Here is a 21,419-nt window from a genome sequence, read left to right on the forward strand (position 1 = left end):
CTCTCTGATCATTTCTTTCTCATTTGTATGTGTAACATCCATGACATGCTATGTTTTATGATCTGTATACCGAACGTTATTTGCTTGAGATATTTCTTTCCTATCTTAAATGCGTTTGCATGCCCAGTGCAAGATGTGTTGCGTTTGACAAGGAGGTGGGTTACAGAAATTATGCATTCTTTTTGTGTAATTATTCAAAGTTCAATTTGATGCTAATGGCACAAGAAGCGAGCTGCAAATAAGATCAAAGAGAAACTCAACCATTTTAAAAAACAAAACATGTCAATTCTATGTAGAGCTTGAGCACGTAAAGTAGTTCTATGTAAATCCTGAATAAATTCTAATTCCTCATTTTGGTAAGTTTCTTCACATGTGCAGCCTTTGCCAAAAACCATCAATGGCTATGATGAATAGCTGGTTCTTAATGAAGGACAGCCACCAGTCGAATAGGAAGTCCACGAGTTACTCTCTGGCAGTAGAGACATGGTCACTTGAGTGGCACTTACAGATTGCAGCCCAAATTAAAATGCTTCACAGAGTTTACAGTAAGCAGACACATCTTCAACAACTCAAATCTCTATCGAAGAGACACATGTTGAAAATCCGTACTTTATCCTATAGGTGCCAATGTAAGCGCAAATGAACACACAACTACAATCAAAAGGACTACCAATAATAAGAAGTGACGCACTGTGCTTTAGGGCTCAAAAAAACAATTAAGAAGCATCTGGATGCTTCTTAGATCAGTAGGAAATACATCTCCTTAGTCAGCAAGACGGAGCACATGCACGCCAGTAACCTATTCGAGGGGCCTTTTTCAAAGCCTATGTCCAGATATCCAGGTGGAGTGTGAATTTAGCAATGTCTTGAGTTGTTAAATAAATTGTACATCAGCTAGCTAAGGAATAACTACAATTCTGAGATTTATTGTTTCTATTACTAACCTCGCATGTCTGTTGTGAGACAGCAGCAGACAGTGAGTAGAACGAGATCATCTCCGACTGTATCTTTCGTCTTAGTACACTATTTGGCTCTTCCGGTTCGTGTACCGTGAGCAGGGAGGAACGAGGTTATGTTTTGTGTAGGCTTCTTTAGCTTCTTGCACACTGCATTCTCTTGAAAATTTCATGATATAGTGATTGAGCAGGCTCTATCACGGTTATAGACATCAGCATAGGACTACAACATGCAATTCTTGCAAGCAAATGTCCTCCCATATCTGGTTCTCTCTGCGCTTAACTGATGCATACTGTAAAATCGATATGTTTCTATACCCACATCGCGGACCACCAATATTAGTGTTTCATTCAATAGCCAAGAACTACCATTGACACCCACAAGGAACACCACCCCACGTCAATCAAACGTAAAGACATTCGTTGCTCAAGGAGCTATTGAGCCAGATAAGAGGTGAGTGGATGTCGCTAGCATCAAATGACCCTGCCTCCCACATTCACTTCACCTCTACTACCCAATTTGAAGTGAGTTGTTCGTGTCATTGAATTGAGGGCCGCAGCGAAGAAAAACAGGTCAACAGACTGTAGCCTGCTAAGCCATGATAGTTAAAGTTCGGAAGGTATATACTACTACCACTTCTTATGATTGTGGATAGCGCATCATTCATACACTCGCAGTTTTCAACCTACTTCGACATTAATTTTCTGTCAAACCAAAAACAATATAAATATGGTCTACCCTAATCTTAGGCATAGGCGTAAACCCAGCTTAGATGTAGTCTACTTTGTGAGCAATCAACACAATTAATGAGTCACAACAGAATGTTTAACAGACAGATTATTCTCAGTTCTGTGCTATTAAAGCTTCACAGATAACACGACATTCAATGTGGTCAGACAGTTTATCATCTATCTACAACCTCAAGATTTACTAGATCAGCCTTTAGACAGCAATTTGAGACGATAACATAATTCGCAATGAGATAAACATGATGTTCTATATGCTGATATGTCAAGCATTGTTAGAGCTAATTTATTCACATAGTCAATTGGAGCGACCCCCTGCTGAACCTCTCGGACGTGTTTTCATGAAATCACTACCTCCCACACTATACACTTGACTCTCTTTGTTGAACTGACTACACTCGAGAAATAAGTGTCAAAGAGTAGAGATAAAATAATCATCTCAAAAACCTACTCAGAAGTATGAAATTGATGTAGAGATCCAGCCACAACGTCTGTACACATCACAATCGAGCGAAAGCCATCAACTATTCCAAACTTACCTACACAATCACCACAGTTTTCATACATGGTCACACACACACCATGGACACACGACATCCACACACAACCTACATCACACATACATCACCCAGCATACCACCGAGCAGGACACGAACCTTCTACACTACTCTCCAGACGCGAATCACGAACATCAGCTCACTTTGCTGCCGCAAAAGTGCTACAATCAGATCCCAGCGAAACAACAGGCAGAGCATGGTACTGCTGGATAAAGATGACTGCGGAAGGCAATGAAAGACAAGTATGCTAAAAATATCATATCCACAAGTGTATAACATATAGTAACTAGGGGAGAGTAGAGGCTGAATATATTCAACAGAAACCTGTAGAGGCCTTCTCATCAAGTACCAACTATCATTTACTCTCCTTCTCCATCTACTACCGTTCCAATAAAAAAAACCAGACTACGGTCTCTTCGCAACTATTGCCAAGTACTTTTTGGAAATGTCGCTCTGGTCTGATGTGATTCTACACTCTTCAATAGATCTACTGCTGTTTTGCCATTAATGACCCATCTCTTTGCTAGTGATAGGACTACAAGCAGGTGGATGAGCTTCACAAGCTCAGTGACGGAATGACCACCACCTCCTACAACAGTGAATGCACAGGCCCAGCTCTTCGAACTTAGCACTAGTGAACCAGCATCATTGTGTCACATAGAGGATTCCTGCTGCTAGAGGAACTTGGTGCCACTCCTTATCAAATGAATAGAAATATGCCTACTACATGAGACACTAATAAAATGTGTGGAAATATTGACTAGCAAACATTTCAGACACATCAGGAGCAGTTAGCTTTGGAGTCGCAAATTAGGTCCTCCAAATGGTACAATTAGCCCAACAGATAGTTCCACCAACTGTCTAGAGCAAGAATGAGCTTGATTACAACGATATCACGCTTCTTATTGACAGGACCAGCTCACAACGTTCTTCCTGACTGCTAATGCCCATAGACAATTTATGTTCATATTGAAAAAGTATGAACTACAAGAGACCGAGCCTGTCTATGGCGTTGTTACCATCCAGCGTCTAGTCAGTAGAGAGTGCGCGCCAAAATTCCACCAACTCTATCTGTGAGGCGAAGACTTAGTGGAAACTACCCGAGTACGTCTGACCGCATGGGGACGTTAAACAATTTTAATATGAGCAATGCCTACCAAATACTAATTCGATTCTGCATGTAAACTTATGACTCTCACTTGGCAATGTTATGAGTACAGCATAATATAAAGCTGAAATAAATCAATCCATCTCTATTATTATTCTGACTAATATCGAATATTCTTAAAAACACAATTGCTAGATCCTAACTGGAATCTTAAACAGGGAATTTTTACTCAGGATAAATAGTCAGAACTTGTGAAATAACTGATTTAAATGTATTTGGCTAAGGTGGTATGAGAAACTTCTCAACTTCAACTGTATGTGGGAACATCCATCAAGACTGTTGGAAATCCATTCCTCACGAAGCTATGGTTTGGAATGATTTGTTTAACACTTTTTTGGTTACTACATGTTTCCCTTACATGTTATTTAATAGTTTTGTGTCTTCATCTTTATCTACGAAATAGATTATAGTAACATAACATAGAAGAAAACCCTTGAATGTGTAGGTGTGTCCAAACATTTGACTGGTACTGTATATATTGGTTCGGCCAACACCTAACTATCAACCCCAACTTGGCTTTCTTTTGAAAATACAAGGAGCTGAAGGGTGAACTCTCTCTCTCTCTCGGCTCGGGCTGCTATGTGTGTAAAACAGCAGGCTTCAGAACCCAATGTTTGATCTTCACTAACGCCTCTCACAGGATTTATGTTAGCTAGTTCAAAGCACTGGGAGCAGGGAAGTGGAATGAGAGAGAAACAGAGATGAAGAGAGAAAACAGAGAGCAAGAGAGAGACAGGAAGGGGACTAGAAGGAGACAGAAAGAAAGAAAATGGGGAAAAGTCTAAATATCCTTTTATATACTATAATGTAAATTAAATTACACTTCCATATGCTGCTCTTTCAGAAAGCTCCTGCTGCTCAGATGTGTGTGTGTGTTGGTGTGTGTGTGTGTGTGTGTGTGTGTGTGTGTGTGGTGTGGTGTGTGTGGTGTGTGTGTGTGTGATGTGTGTGTGTGTGTGTGTGTGTTGTGGTGTGTTGTGTCAAATTAATATGACTCTGTGTGTGTGTGTGTACCCTTCAATAAGTCAACAAGTATTATCACCTAACTTTCACTCCACCATTGTTAGACTACAGCATGGGTATTCAACGGGTGGTTGCAGGGGGTCCGCAGAAATGTACACTGAATAAAAAATAAGTACAACATGTAAAGTGTTGGTCCTATGTTTAATGAGCTGAAATAAAAGATCCCAGAAATGTTCCATACGCACAAAAAGCTTATTTCTCTCAAATGTCGTGCACACATTGGTTTACATCCCTGTTAGTGAGCACTTCTCTTTTGCCAAGATAATCCATACACCTGACAGGTGTGGCATATCAAAAAGCTGATTAAACTGTATGATCATTACACAGGTGCACCTTGTGCTTGGGACAATAAAAAGCCACTCTAAAATGTGCAGTTTTGTCAAACAACACAATGCCACAGATGTCTTACGTTTTGAGGGGGCGTGTAATTGGCAACTGACTGCAGGAATGTTCTCCAGAGCTGTTGCCAGAGAATTTAATGTCATTTATCTACCATAAGCCGCCTCTAACTTCGTTTTAAAGAATTTGGAAGTAAGTACAACCGGCCTCACAACCGCAGACCAAGTGTAACCACGCCAGAATAAATTCATGTTGAATTACATACCTACAGTAGAAAATAAGATATTATCTTTTTTCTGATGATGTCAACTTTATTTCACAACTCCAAATATTGAGTAAATTACACTCACTGGAGTATCTGACATAGGCTTTGAAAAAGCACCCTCGAATAGGCTATCAGTGCGGCATGTGCCTCCGGCTGCTGGTAAGCTTTCTTGACATGGACATAAATTTTTGCATACACATGGTTAACCTTTGTTTAACTGCTCTGCGCTTAGCGATAATGTGTTTGGAGTTACCTTTTCTAGCTAATAGGCTACGTTAGAGTTTACACTTCTTCCAATTATAATGTGGGGAGGACAAAATAATTTAAAACTATCTACCAAATCTATTAATTTTAAAATGTTGATTACTTCTCCTTGCCATTACCATTCACATGATAATAAGACAAAGCATAACATGATGGAGGATGGAGGTCCCTGCGTTGCCGGTTTCCCTGGGAGGGGGTCCCTGGGTGATGGGGGTCACTGGGTGGCCAGTATGCCTGGGAGGGGGTCCCTGGGTGATGGGGGTCCCTGGGTGGCCGGTCCTGGGAGGGGTCCCTGGGTTGATGGGGGTCTGGGTGGCCGTTTGCCTGGAGGGTGGTCCTGGGTGATGGGGGGTCATGGGATGGCCGTGATGCCCTGGGAGGGGGTCCCTGGGTGATGGGGGTCCTGGGGTGGCCGGTTGCCTGGGAGGGGTCCCTGGGTGATGGGGGTCCGTGGGTGGCCGGTTTTGCCTGGGAGGGGTCTGGGTGATGGGGGTTCATGGTTGGCGGTTTGCCTGGGAAGGGGGTCCGGCTGGAATGGGGGTCCCTGGGTGGCCGGTTTGGCCTGGGAGGGGGTCCTGGTCGCCGGTTTGCCTGGAGGGGGTCCCTGGGTGATGGGGTCCCTGGGTCGCCGGTTTGCCTGGGAGGGGGTCCCTGGGTCGCCGGTTTGCCTGGGAGGGGGTCCCTGGGTAATAAAGGTTGAAGACCCCTGGACTATAGTAACAATCACAGAGAGCCTTATTCAAGTACAGTTTGGGCTCCCCTGTGAATTCACTGCAATATTATTTGACAACAATTCTTCCATATTCCATACAAAACGTGAGTTGTTTTGCGAAAAAGCTATATTTACCAGGATGCATTAAACCCTGTAGATACAGTCCTACCAGGAACAGTATGACATTCCATTACACTTCCTGATCAGCTGTTCATCTGGGACCACTGTTAAACCCTGGGAGTTAGTATAACCTTACCTAACATTTAATGTTTCATGCATGTATAGTTCATTCATTCATATATAGTTGAGTGGTATCACTCCTCGCATTGAGCACACACCAGACCCCCGGTAGGCCAGGGGTTTCAACCCTGTGCCCACCTTTCCTGTTTCATACTGTCTAAATGAAGTAATACAAAATAAGAAAGGAGGATGTAATTATACTGTGATAATGACCTGATTGAGACCATAGGCCCCAAAGTGGAAAGAAGAATTAGAGAGCACCTCTTTGCTGATTTACCAGATTTATTGAAATGTAATGGCAAACAAAGTCATTTTGGGGTATTCCGTGGTTAGCCTCAATTTGAACTAATCCTTGAACTTTCTGCACCCTTTGTAACATTTCACTGGTTCATTTCACTCTGTATTGAGGCGGCAGATAGCCTAGAGGTTAAGGTTGCTGGTTCGAATCCCTGAGCCGACTAAGTTATAAATCTGTTGATGTACCCTTGAGCAAGGCACTTAACCCTGATTGCTCTGGATAAGAGTGTCTGCTAAATGACCATGTTAAATCTAGAGAATGCAAAGCCATTAAACACATTAATACCTACATCAATTTCCTGTGGCCAGACCTGTGTATACATGTATAGGGCTGGCTGTTGCATTGTAGTCATATTTATAGACATCTGGAGTTGCTCAAACAATAATAAAAGTCCCCAGTGCTCTAGCTATGCTGAGTGAAAGCAGTAAGACCACCAGTTGGAGTCTAGAACAGAGCTGGCGTTCCCCTCCGCTGCTTACGGTTCTATTAACAACCACTATAATCCCTTGTAACACCACTAACACATTCTCATCATTAACCTGTTATTACAGCACACACACACACACACAAGCGCACACAGAAACACACACAGGTCCGTACAGCCATGTGCACGCGCGCACACACACACACACACACACACACACACACACTCATTAGGCCGTTATTGCAGGATCAGCCTTGTGTCTGAATAACAGGCTGAGCTTAGGCTGGAGAGGTCAAGAGAGGGATGGATTACTGCCAGACAGACAGAGAGGAGGGGAAGGAGAGAGCAATGTGGGGAAACGAATGCAGCAGAGTTAGGGAAAAGGACTGGGGGCATTACTGCCTGGAAAACAGGGGGAGACAAGGAGGATGGATGTGTAGAGATGTCAGGAACGGAGAGAGAAAGGAGCAAGAGAAAATGGGTGAATGTGGACAGGAGGACAGCAGGGCTACTGGTATGGAATGGTAACAGTGAGATAGAAGACAGAGGAAAGGGGTGCCTGGAGTGTAGGGCTGTGCAGGGCTACTGGAACTGATAGAACAGCTAATCTTCCCAGAGGGATCTGGGGGTGCAGACCAGATCAGATCAGACCAGATCAGATCAGATCAGACCAGAACCAGAACCAGATCCAGACCAGAACCATCCCCTCTAGGAAGGCCTTTGGTAACAGCAGATGTTTCTTATCACGGGCCACACCGTTCACTTTTCAATTTCAATAAACAAGGACAAACTTATTGTGCTAATCGGATTTTATTGCCAATTCTTAACCATGGAAGTTTGGATGTTTGATGTTTGATATCTCTTTGCTGTGTGTGTGTCTGTCATGACTGACTGCTTCCCTCTCCTGAACATTTGCTCCTACTGTAAATACATCCAACGATAAACAACATAGCATATTCCCTCTGTAAAAATACTATAGCCTGTCAAAAATCTCACAATTTGGAATAGAAGAATTCTACCTTTTGAGACCTTTTAATATTTTTCTTGGAAATAATAAAATATTAATCTTTATAACCTGGGTAAAAAGACCCTCAAGTCTTCTTACCATCCACTGTAGAGCAGGGATCATCAACTAGATTCAGCAGCGGGACCATTTGTTTCTTGAGCGGAGGGTCGGGGGGCCGAGACATAATTACAAATCATTTGTAGATTGCAAATTGACAGCAAGAAGCCCAGACAGATATAATATTTGACTAAAACACATTAATTTCAAATCTTGCTTACATTTGTATACAATCTATTATGCGTGGGAATACTTGGGAACAGTTTTCCAAAATGAAAATCCCTTGTAGCTGATTTCCTAGTGTTTTTATAGTCTTTTATGTCCAGCAGTGACAATTCTAAAATGTTTATAATAATAATTATATGGGCAACCCTGCTATGTAGTGTCTAGACAACAGTCCTGGAGGGCTGCAGGGTTATGCAGGTTTCTGCATCATTCCAGCACTAAGTATCTACAGTATGTAGGCCTTATAAAGGGTTTATGAAGGCTTGAGGCTTTAAAGATGTGGTTTATTTAAAGTGGAACCAAAAATGCTTCAGTAGAGATGCACGTTTCCCTGACAGAGATCCCAAATCCTATCTTCCAATCTTCCCTATTAAAGGACAACCCCCCCACCCTGTTTCCCACAGAGAGGTTAGCTAGAGGGACAGCTGTGTTATGGTAACCTAGGTCTCTCTGGCTCTCTCCTGTATGTTGGAATTGCCAGGTCAGTGGGTCACGGTGTGTATGCGTGCGTGCATGTGTGTGCATCTACATATTAAGACGCCGAGGTCTGGACCTCGAAAATGTTTTCTAATTTGAAAAAAAAGTTTATAATAAAAATATATACAGTATAGTTGTACAAAGAAAAATATATAAATGACGGGTCAACATCTAAATATTGATCCCAGCTTTGATCAAAGCTCAGAACCTGTATATTTTTCAAACCAAATAAAATCGAATTGTATTTGTCACATGCACGTGCAGACCTTACCTTGAAATGCTTACTTACAAGCCCTTAACCAACAACGCAGTTCAAGAAATATAGTTATATTTAATAGATAAACTAAAGTTAAAAATGTAAAAAAGGTAACACAATAAAATAACGATAATGTACAGGGGGTACCGATACCGAGTAAATGTGCGGGGGTACATGTTAGTCGAGGTAATTTGTACATGTAGGTAGGGGTAAAGTGACTATGCATAGATAAGCGAGTAGCAGCAGTGTACAAACCAAATGGAGGGGGGGGGGGACAATGTAAATAGTCCAGTGGCCATTTGATTAATTGTTCAGCAGTCTTATGACTTGGGGTAGAAGCTGTTAAGGAGCCTCTTGGACCTAGACTTGGTGTTCCGATAATGATTGCCGTGCGGTAGCAGAGAGAACAGTCTATGACTTGGGTGATGAGTCTTTCACAATTCTTTGGGTCTGCCTCTGACACCGCCTAGTATATAGGTCCTGGATGGCAGGAAGCTTGGCCCCAATGATTTACTGGGCCATACGCACCATCCTCTGTAGGCTTTACGGTCAGTGCCGAGCAGTTGCCATACCAGGCAGGGATGTATCTGGTCAAGATGCTCTCGACGGTGCAGCTGTAGAACTTTTTGAGGATCTGGGGACGCATGCCAAATATTTTCATTCTCCTGAGGGGCAAACTTTTCACGACTGTCTTGGTGTGTTTGGACCATGATAGTTTGTTGGTGATGTGGACACCAAGGAACTTCAAACTCTTGACTCGCTCCACTACAGCCCCATATATGAGAATGGGGGCGTGTTCGGCCCTCCTTTTCCTGTAGTCCGCAATCAGCTCCTTTTGTCTTGCTCACGTTGAGGGAGAGGTTGTTATCCTGGCACCACACTGCCAAGTCACTGACCTGAGGCTGTCTCATCGTTGTCACTGTTGTGTCATCAGAAAACTTAAAGATGGTGTTGGAGTTGTGCTTGGCCACGCAGTCATAGGTGAACAGGGAGTACAGGAGGGGACTAAAAATGCACCCCTGAGGAGCCCCAGTGTTGAGGATCAGCATGGCAGATGTGTTGTTGCCTACCCTTACCACCTCGGGGTGGCCCGTCAGGAAGTCCAGGATCCAGTTGCAGAGGGAGAAGTTTAGTCCCAGGGTCCTTAGCTTAGCGATGAGCTTTGTGGGCAACATGGTGTTGAACGTTGAGCTGTAGTCAATGAATAGCATTCTCACATAGGTGTTCCTTTCGTCCAGGTAGGAAAGGGCAGTGTGGAGTGCGATTGAGATTGCATCATCTGTGGATCTGTTGGGGCGGTATGCACATTGGAGTGGGTCTAGGGTTTCTGGGATGATGGTGTTGATGTGAGCCTTGACCAGCCCTTCAAAGCACTTCATGGCTACAGACGTGAGTGCTACAGGTCGGTAGTTATTTAGGCAGGTTACCTTAGTGTTCTTGGGCACAGGGACTATGGTGGTCTGGGGAGGGGTTGAAGGGGTTGGGAGGGGTTGAACATTTCAGTGAAGATACTTGCCAGTTGGTCAGCGCATGCTCTGAGTACACGTCCTGGTAATCCATCTGGCCCCACGGCCTTGTAAATGTTGACCTGTTTAAAGGTCTTGCTCACATCTGCTACGGAGAGCGTGATCACACTGTCGTCCAGAATAGCTGGTGCTCTCTTGCATGCTTCAGTGTTGCTTGCCTCGAAGCGAGCATAAAAGGCATTTGCCCGTCTGGTAGGCTCGCGTCACTGGGTTTCCATTTTTAGTCCGTAATAGTTTGCAAGTCCTACCACATCCGATGAGCGTCAGAGCCAGTGTAGTAGGATTCAGTCTTAGTCCTGCATTGACGCTTTGCCTTTTTGATTGTTCATCTGAAGCATAGCGGGATTTCTTATAAGAGTACGGATTAGTGTCCCACCCCTTGAAAGCTGCAGCTCTAGCCTTTAGCTCAGTGCAGATGTTGCCTGTAATCCATGGCTTCTGGTTGGGATATGTACGTACGGTAACTGTGGGGACGACTTCGTCGATGCACTTATTGATGAAGTCGGTGACATATTCCAGTCTGTGCTACCAAAATTGTCCTGTAGCGTAGCATCTGCGTCACCTGACCACTTCCGTATTGAGCGAGTCACTGGTACTTCCTGCTTTAGTTTTTGCCTTGTAAGCAAGAATCAGGAGGATAGCATTATGGTCAGATTTTCCAAATGGAGGGCGAGGGAGAGCTTTGTATGTGTCTCTTTGTGTGTTGTTGGTTGTATAGAGTTTTTTTTCAAATCTGGTTGCACATGTGACATGCTGGTAGAATGGATTTAAGTTTGCATTAAAGTCCTTTGCCAATAGGAGTGCTGCTTCTGGATGAGCATTTTCTTGTTTGCTTATGGCCAAATCAAATACTATTGGTCACATACACATGGTTAGCAGATGTTAACGCGAGTGTAGCGAAATGCTTGTGCTTATAGTTCCGACCATGCAGTAATATCTAACAACTAATCTAACAATTTCACAACAACTACCTTTTACACACAAGTGTAAAGGAATGAATAAGAATATGTACATATAAATATATGGATGAGCGATGGCCAAACGGCATAGGCAAGATGCAGTAGATGGTATAGAGTACATATGAGATGAGTAATGTAGGGTATGTAAACATTATATAAAGTGGCATTGTTTAAAGTGACTTTGCCCACGGTGATGCGTTGTGCAGACCTCACTACCCTCTGGAGAGCCGTATGGTTGTGGGCGGAGCAGCCGTACTAGGCGGGGATACAGCCCGACAGGATGTTCTCGATTGTGCATCTGTAAAGGTTTGATTGTTTTTGGTGACAAGCCAAATTTCTTCAGCCTCCTGAGGTTGAAGAGGACCTGTTGTGCCTTCTTCACTACGCTGTCTGTGTGGGTGGACCATTTCAGTTTGTCCGTGATGTGTACGCCGAGGACCTTAAAACTTTCCACCTTCTCCACTACTGTCCCGTTGATGTGGATAGGGGGGTGCTCCCTCTGCTGTTTCCTGAAGTCCACGATCATTTCCTTTGTTTTGTTGACGTTGAGTGTGAGGTTATTTTCATGACACCACACTCCGAGGGCCCTCAACTCCTCCCTATAGACCGTCTCGTGGTTTTTGGTAATCAATCCATTCCACTGTAGTGTTGTCTGCAAACTTGATGATTGAGTTGGAGGCGTGCATGGCCACGCAGTCATGGGTGAACAGGGAGTAGAGGAGAGGGCTGAGAACGCACCCTTGCGGGGCCCTGGTGTTGAGGATCAGCGGGGTGGAGATGTTGTTCCCTACCCTCACCACCTGGGGGCATCCCGTCAGAAAGTCCAGGACCCAGTTGCACAGGGCGGGGTCGAGACCCAGGGCCTCGAGCTTAATGACGAGTTTGGAGGGTACTATGGTGTTAAATGCTGAGCTGTAGTCGATGAACAGCATTCTTACTTACGTATTCCTCTTGTCCAGATGGGATAGTGTGCAGTGTGATTGCGATTGCGTCGTCTGTGGACCTATTGGGGCAGTAAGCAAATTAGAGTAGAGTCTCTCAAAGCACTTCTTGATGACGGAAGTGAGTGCTACGGGGCGATAGTCGTTTAGCTCAGTTACCTTAGCTTTCTTGGGAACAGGAACAATGGTGGCCCTCTTGAAGCATGTGGGAACAGCAGACTGGGATAGGGATTGATTGAATATGTCCGTAAACACACCAGCCAGCTGGTCTGCGCATGCTCTGAGGACGCTGCTATGGATGCCGTCTGGGCCGGCAGCCTTGCGAGGGTTAACACGTTTAAATGTTTTACTCACGTTGGCTGCGGTGAAAGAGAGCCCGCAGGTTTTGGTGGCGGGCCGTATCGGTGGCACTGTATTTTCCTCAAAGCGAGCAAAGAAGTTGTTTAGTTTGTCTGGGAGCAAGACATCGGGGTCTGCGACGGGCCTGGTTTTCTTTTTGTAGTCTGTGATTGACTGTGATTGACTGTTGAATTGCGACTCTACTTTGTCTCTATACTGACGCTTAGCTTGTTTGATTGCCTTGCGGAGGGAATAGCTACACTGTTTGTATTCGGTCATGTTTCCGGTCACCTTTGCCCTGATTGAAAGCAGTGGTTCGGCTTTCAGTTTTGCTGAATGCTGCCATCAATCCACGGTTTCTGGTTGGGGCCGATGCACAGAACATTCAACACACTCTTGAACAGCTAACTCCACACTCTCACGGCACAGGCTGAGCACCTGAGACATGAAACGAACTACCCCATATCACAGTCGGCTCAATAGGCAATTCGTCTGGAGATGCTGCTGGTATTGTGTTGGCGAGATGCCGGACAAAAGATTGACATTTTTTAAATGATTGACATTTTTTAAATGCATGAGCAAAAAATACTCATAATGACTTGACACAGAGTAGGCTACTGAAACAGACAGTGATGTGGCACTCTGTGGTGAGGCTGGGGAAGGCTGCAATGCATGCAGGAGGAAGCAGAGGAGACAGAGGTCAGTACTGTAGTTCCCAAACTTGGGGTCTTGACATTACAATTACAATCTTTGTAGATGGACTGAGGTGAATGAAGCTACAGCAGCCAAGGTGATATTGGCTGGGGTCTTTTTAGCTTGTTTTTGCTGTTCTCCAAATAGCATTTTAAAGAGTTTATTATTGTATAGAAATGCAGTAAATGAGCTTAATTTCTATAGACAAATTCCCTGGGGGAAACACCTAAATATAGTCCGTAGCTACACATGATCCCTGAGACAGCGAGAGATATAGAGATAAATATATAGAAATGGAAGGAGAGAGGAGGAGAGAAAGAGAGAGCGAGTAAGGAGAAAGGAGTGAGAGAGTGCGTATGTGTGAGTGTGTATCAGACCCCTGCTATGCACTGACCTGGCGTGTAGTCCGTCTGTCCCGTAGGGCTGCAGCAGGTACTGATGGACAGTCTTGTTACGTAAGGTTCCCGCCAGCTTGATTTTCTTCCTCGACCGATGCAGGTTGATGATATAGATCGTTATGGATCCTCTCACGTAGTTATGACTGGAAGGCAGAGAAGATATAGATCGTTATGGACCCTCTCACGTAGTTATGACTAGAAGGCAGAGAAGATATAGATTCGTTATGGACCCTCTCACGTGTTATGATAGAAGGGCAGAGAAGATATAGATCGTTATGGACCTTCACGTAGTTATTGACTGGAAGAGCAGAGAAGATATAGATCGTTCATGGAACCCTCTCAGTAGTTATATGACTGGAAGGCAGGAGATATAGATGTTATGTTGACTCTCATAGTAGTTATGATGGAAGGCAGAGAAGACTATAGATCGTTATGGACCCTTCACGTAAGTTATTGACAGAAGGCAGAGAAGATATAGATCGTTATGGATCCCTCTCACGTAGTTATGATGGAAGGCAGAGAGAGATATAGATATGGTATGGACCGCTCTTCCAGTAGTTATGACTGGGAAGGCAAGAAGATATAGATCGTTATTGGACTCTCTGACGTAGTTATGACTAGAAGGCAGAGAAGATATAGATCGTTTATGGACCTCTCACGTAGTGTATGATAGAAGGCAGAGAAGATATAGATCGTTATGGAGACCCCTTCGCAGTTATGACTGGAGCAGAAGAAGGATATAGATCGTTTGGACCGTCTCACGTGTTTTGATGGAAAGGCAGAGAAAGATATAGATCGTTATGGACCCTCCACGTAAGTATGATGGAAGGCAGAGAGAATATAGATCGTTATGGACCTCTCACGTAGTTTATGATAGAAGGACAGAGAAGATATAAATGTTATGGACCCCTTCACGTAGTTTGACTAGAAGGCGAGAAGTATATAGATCTTATGGACCCTCTCACGTAGTTATGACTGAAGGCAGAGAAGAATATAGATTGTTATGGACCTCCAGTAGTTTGACTGTTAGCATGAGAAATATAGATCGTATGGACATCTCACGTAGTTATGAGCTAGAAGGCGAGAAATATACGATGTTATGGACCCTCTCCACGTAGTTATGACTGAGAGGAAGAAGATATAGATGTTATGGACCCTCTCACGAGTTATGACTTGGAAGGCAGAGAAGATATAGATGTTATGGACCTCTCATAGTAGTTATGATAGAAGAGCAGAGAATATCTGATGTTATGGACCCTCTCAGTAGTTAGACTAGAAGGCAGAGAAAGAAGTTTATATTGGCTCATCATCCTCCTTCCCTGTAATATCCCAGGTCGTTGTGCAATAAATGAGAACGTGTTCTCAGTCAACTTACCTGGTAAAATAACGGTAAAATAAAAAATAAAATAAAAAAGACATAGATCGTTATGGACCCTCTCACGTAGTTATGACTGGAAGGCAGAGAAGAGAAGCATTCTAAATTAAAAAGCAAGTAAAGGTAAACACAAATATTGGTTTTAATGGTCTTCTTGTTCTTCTTCTAATTGCAGTCCCAAAACACTAAGTATCACCCCCCACTGCAGAGACTACCTTGTGTTGCTTTCTCACTCCCCTTTTCTCACTATGTCAATCTAGATCTGTAAGGTGCTCTATGGTGTCTTCCTCTGCCAAGCACAATAGAAACGTCAATAACTGAACAGGAGAAGAGACATGTTAAAAACAGAGTAAAGCCTCTACCGGACAATTTAATAACAGGATCAAAACAATCTTGTGAAACCAAAATCAAATGTGTTCCAAGCATTCCATAAACTCACTGTAATATATTATTTATCTTTATAAGATTTATAAGAATCCTAAACCTATAATTTATGTTTAGTTTATGAATCCAGATAAAACTGTATTTTGTGTTATTCTTCCATTGCCCTCTGAGCCCTTTTTCTAGATGTTTACAGTACATTTCATAATACTGTGGTATATGCCCAGATTGAAGGGATCTAATATGTTTTTATATGCTCAAGACCTAAGACCTGTAGTCTCTACTCACATCACATTAGGGATCAATTGGAGGGTGTGAAAGTGTGGGACTGGCCTCCTAGAATTACACAGACAACACTGTATGTGTTGAGAGTGCTGGGGAGAGGATTTAGGGAATATTGGCCAAAGATAAGAAAAACATGATAACATGTAATAAATTGCATAATGTGAAGGCTGGATCAACACAACTGGAGTGGTACCATATGTTTCAGGGTGTGTGTGTGTGCACCATAGGTTTCAGAGGACCACATTGTTAAGGGTCAGGGTTGGGCTTTGTCAGATCGGTCGATTAGCGATCCTTCTCTGATAAGCAATCTCTCCATCTCTCTCGCTCTCCATCTCTCACGGCTTCAGGTTTTTGTTCATTCTCTGTTTCTACACCTCATCATACAACAAGGGAATGCTGAGCAGACCCACAGAGAGCCGATTCAAGTGACTTGAGAAATGCAAACATAGACACATGGACAGAGAACAGATTAGAATCAGGGTTGGTCACGTCTGTAAACAGAAAGCAACGTCTGTCTGTCTTTGTGTCAGACAGTGTAATCGGTCAGCCCTGGAGTATTTCAACTATTGAAGCCTTATGCCAAACATTGCTCAGGGCTGGGATGTATCAGACAGAAAGAGATGGAGTGTTAGATACCGATAGATTAGACGAAGAGATGGAGAGAGGGATAAAGATTTTCAAACGATGAGGTTCTGAGGCATTAGAAGCAGGAACATAAACAACCTTTCACGTTGTTTGATGCTGGAGCATTGGTTTAGAGTGAAACAGACCATGCTAACCACTAAATGTCTGGAAAGCTAAAAACTGCTAACTGGCTAGAAGAACACAATACCCAAAAGAGTACTGAAACCGCTAACTGGCTAACTGGCTAGAAGAATACAATACCCTTGATAGCAAAAGCGTACTGAAACTGCTAACTGGTTAAAAGAGGATGAATGTTGAGATCCAGATACTGTATAAGTGCCGTGCCAGGGGCTAAAGACTCCCATCATAAAAGGCGTCCTATCCTTCCAGGTGCCAGATGGAAAGCATTGGATGACAACTATTTCAAATCTCTGCAGATCTGTCAACAGGCCACACCATGGGTAACAGATCAGATGTGAGGTGTGTCTGTATCAGTAGATCCCGAGTCCCTAGAGTGTATCATTACGCTACTGCTCTCTACACCACACCTGCAACTGAGAGTGAATAGAACAGACACATCCAATGGCCTTGACCTGAGGATAAAGATCAAAGAACATGTTCACCAGCAAAGATGGAAGACTGATAAACGCTTGTAGGTGTTTATTGTTTATTCAATAAAAATAGAGAACATAGTTATTACATATAGATAATGTAGTGTGCGGAGCCAGGTGAACAGATGTAACTGAGCCGTGTGTGTATAGGTGGGACAGAGGGAAGTAAGTCTAGCCTGGTGCTGAAAGCTCTGCTGCTGACCTGTTACACATCACATACGGCTGGGTTAAATGATAACCTTGAACAGGGGTCGGTGCTGCTCTTTATCTATTCTGGGACAGACGTACCTATTGTACCTACATCTCCCCTCACACTCCCCCAAAACCCCCCCAACCAATCCGAGCTGAGATAAAGGACTGTTGCCGCCTCTTTGACGAAGAGAAGAGTCCCTCACACACCTGATAAGTGATACCTGTTAAGTTGTATGGCCTGACCGCTCTGAAAGACTGAGTAGTCTGGATGAAGGTTATTTATGAGCTGACCAGGCAGAATCGTGGCAGGCTGGGTAATTAATGTGATTTATCATGGCTAGAGTGGCTTATTAATGGGCTATAGTGCAGGAGAGACTAGACACAGTGACTAGACACCGTGCCTCAGGTGTCTGTGAATCTATTAAGAATGTAACACCAAGGTAAGGAAAATGGGACAAGCCATAGAAGTCTGAGCTTTGAGTGCTTTTTAGCCACCAAACTAATCTTTGTCCTTAGGCCAAAATTGTACTTACAAAATTGTACAATTTGGCTGTAATTTTTACTTGTGGAAGCTGGTAGAGCGTATGGCTGTAATTTTTACTTGTGGAAGCTGGTACATTGTATGGCTGTGGTTTTTACTTGTGGAAGCTGGTACATTGTATGGCTGTGGTTTTTACTTGTAGAAGCTGGTACATTGTATGGCTGTGGTTTTTACTTGTGGAAGCTGGTACATTGTATGGCTGTGGTTTTTACTTGTGGAAGCTGGTACAGGGCTGCAGCACTTACTTGTGGAAGCTGGTACAATGGGCGTAAATGCGTAGTTTGTCTCGGATGACCCTCCCTGGCCGTGGTTTCCTCTGTAAGCCTGCTACCCGCACCGCCAACACCCTGGGGCCCACCAGACGCTTGAACACCAGTGAGAACCAATAGTCCTGGAACACACACACACACACACCACACACACAACACACACCACACTACACACACACACCACACAACACACACACCACACAGCACACACACACACACAGCACACACACACACACACACACACACACACCACAACACACACACAACCACACACACACACCACACACACACACACACACACACTACACACACACAACACACCTGTTACACAGTGCAAAGCCAAACACAGGCATGGCACAACCAGAAGAGGATGAGCTACCATAGCTATGTTCCCTGTTCCGATTTGGTGTTCCACTGAGGCAATTGACATGGTCAACAACTACATAAGGCAGCTAAAACTAGTGTCAATGTCTCCACGCCCCCACTGAATAATACTACTGAGCATAAGTACAAACCCCATAACATCTGTCAGTTTAAGAGATAATACTGGTTTTGCCTTGTGGATGTGCTCTCAATCCACCGCATTCACCATTGTCGGCACTTCCGCATCTGTGTGGAAAGGTGACAGAGCTAGAGAGGTGTTTTCAGACCGGAGACATTCTGTGGTGAAAGTGACAGAGCTAGAGAGGTGTTTTTTCAGACCAGAGACATTCTGGGTGAAAGTGACAGAGCTAGGACCGAGGTGTTTTTCAGACCAGGTAGACATCTGGGGTGAAAGGTGACAGAGCTAGAGACGGGTTTTTCAACCAGAAGACATCTGGGGAAAAGTGACAGAGCTAGTAGAGGTGTCTTTCAGACCAGGAACATTCGGGTTGAAAGGTAACAAGCTAGAGAGGGGTTTTTCAGACCCAGGAGACATCTGGGGTGAAAGGTGACAGAGCTAGAGAGGTGTTTTTCAGACCAGGAGACATCTGGGGTGAAAGGTGACAGAGCTAGAGAGGTGTTTGTCAGATCTTCTCACAAAATCGCCTGTAGCACCCGAATGGTTTGGCCTACAAACAATTATGACCCTCTACGCGAACATGTCAGTTGAGTTGCTCTAGGACTCCCACAGGCCTCACAAGACTCATCAGAAGGTCCCCTGGTACCATTTTAATTAATGTATATATGGAGACTGTTTAGTGCCAAAAATAAGGGGTGTAAAAAAAAAAAATGTTTCCTGATCTTTCTTATATCTCTCAGATAGAGGACAGATACTTCAGAACAAACTTCCGTTTGATATTTTGGGAATGTTTTTCCATGTAGTGAATCTGTTATTCGATGGGTTTGTATGGCCTAATAGCAAAAAGGCCTCCAAACATTGTCTTCAACATTTTGTTTCGGGGGGATACTTCCAGGGGTCTTAAAATCCAAAATCAAATAGCTAAATGATCCTTGGTGTGACATTCTTAAACAACTCCACATAGCTTAGTAGAACCGGCTTAGACAGATCTTAGACTGTAAGGGGCTAAATGAGAACATCCTGGAGATGGAGATCTGGTTGTACATGTAGTATGTCAGAACAGGCGGTTGCAGAGGTGGCAGAACACTCCCCTGTATCTAACAGTTGTACAGCACAGAAACACAATATAAGATACCACAGAGAATGTGTTGAGAGAATCAACTGAATGCTGAGCCCTCAGTGTTTACAAGTGTCCAGTTCAATGCAAATCCAAAATGATAACAGTATTCACCTCAATTAAAAGCAGTAGAAGAAGACGTGGGGAAAGCAGAGAGGCTGTACTGGTGCCTAGTTACAGTGATGCCCAGACCAGGGTTAGAAGCTGGATACCGATGCTTCAGTCTTTATTGAAAGAGACAATATAATATATACTATTGGATCCCACAGTGAGGAGCTATTACTAGTCTTTGTTATGTTTATTTAGCTGCAGGATCGATGTGAACGTCAAATAAAATGAAAGTCAAAAATGTAACTGTTGTGGGAAATATGCCTGGGAAAAAACCTGGTTGAAATATTGAAATGAAAAATACAATAGAATACCACACTGCCCTCTCAGCAAAGACATGGGAGCCTTGGACATGTATTCACACGTCAACCCCCTGGCAGAGCAAAGCACGCAACTTTACAGTGGTCTCAGCACCTCTCCTTTTTTTCTACTCTTCTACCTTTCTCTCCTCTGTTATGCCCCTGTCTCCTCTCCTCTCCTATGTTATGCCCCTGTCTTCTCGCATGTCCTCTGTTATGCCCCTGTCTCCTCTCCTCTGTTATGCCCTTGTCTTCTCTCCTCTGCTCTGTTATGCCCCTGTCTTCTCTCCTGTCCTCTGTTATGCCCCTGTCTTCTCTCCTGTCCTCTGGGAGGAGAGCCTTGGGTATAGAACTTCGTGGTTCTTTGGGGTGAGAGCCTTGGAGAGTAGACTTGTAATTTACAGTCCCATCTCTAGCCAGCTGGAAAGAGAGATAATATCAAACACTGGGGAAACTATTTTATTCTCCTTTTACACTGTGTCTATCTGTAAAGAAGCCTGGTATTCTACGTTAGAGCCTCGTGTTCTATGGGTATATCAGTCTATATAGATTGGCCTGGTTTCCAAGAGACATAACCCATGGGGTCAGTTAAACTTCCTGACCTCCACAGAGGTCTGTCTCGGTGTGATCAGTCAGAACTGTGATTAACGAGCAGGTTCAACCAGGCTATTCTGTGTATCTGATTTACTGACAGAGAGAAGATGGAGATGTCATGAGAAATCTACGGGCTGTGCCCAGTTATACATCTGGAGAGCAGGGAGAGAATACACCCAGGGATGGAGAGTGGATAGTCCACCCTGAGAACGTGGTATAGTCTGAAGAGATCAGTTTATAAGTACCCAGCTAGAACATAACGTTCTGAGAACCATGTTTCTTAGAGCTTGGTGAGAGCGTGGTTGTCCTGTGGTTATTTTTCATACTACCTTCCCACAACGTCCTGGGAATGGTGCAGTACAGTTGCTTGGCTTTGGAACATTTCAGCATATTTAAGGAACTTGATGAAAAAAACGTTATTTTCTTCGTATTTCATTACTTTAACAGAACGTTTCCTTAAAGTTCACACGTGGTTAAATGTTCTTAAAATACTAATTTGGTAATGTTCGAGGAACGTTCTCCAACTGGTTTGACATTGGGAATGTTCTCAGAAAACACTAAGAAACAATGTACTTCAGAGTAACTTTTCCTTCAGGTTTCGTCCTGGTTCTATTTAAAGTCATGTTCTCAAATTGTTCCAAGAACATTAGA

General features: G+C 43.7%; 1 protein-coding gene across 1 annotated transcript in view; it reads right to left on the reverse strand.

The window, feature by feature from the left end:
• The window catches only part of LOC112080523 (inactive heparanase-2-like), an 87,114-nt gene that overhangs the window by 4,963 nt on the left and 60,732 nt on the right, over positions 1–21,419 (reverse strand). Inside the window, exons 7-8 of the mRNA XM_024146310.2 lie at positions 18,125–18,270; positions 13,867–14,013 (exon numbers count right to left, since the gene is read on the reverse strand). Coding sequence (XP_024002078.2) covers positions 13,867–14,013; positions 18,125–18,270 — 293 coding nt within the window. The remainder of the gene's footprint in view (positions 1–13,866; positions 14,014–18,124; positions 18,271–21,419) is intronic.

This window comes from Salvelinus sp. IW2-2015, unplaced genomic scaffold (assembly GCF_002910315.2).
Source record: "Salvelinus sp. IW2-2015 unplaced genomic scaffold, ASM291031v2 Un_scaffold16363, whole genome shotgun sequence".
In the NCBI taxonomy this organism is placed as follows: domain Eukaryota; kingdom Metazoa; phylum Chordata; class Actinopteri; order Salmoniformes; family Salmonidae; genus Salvelinus; species Salvelinus sp. IW2-2015.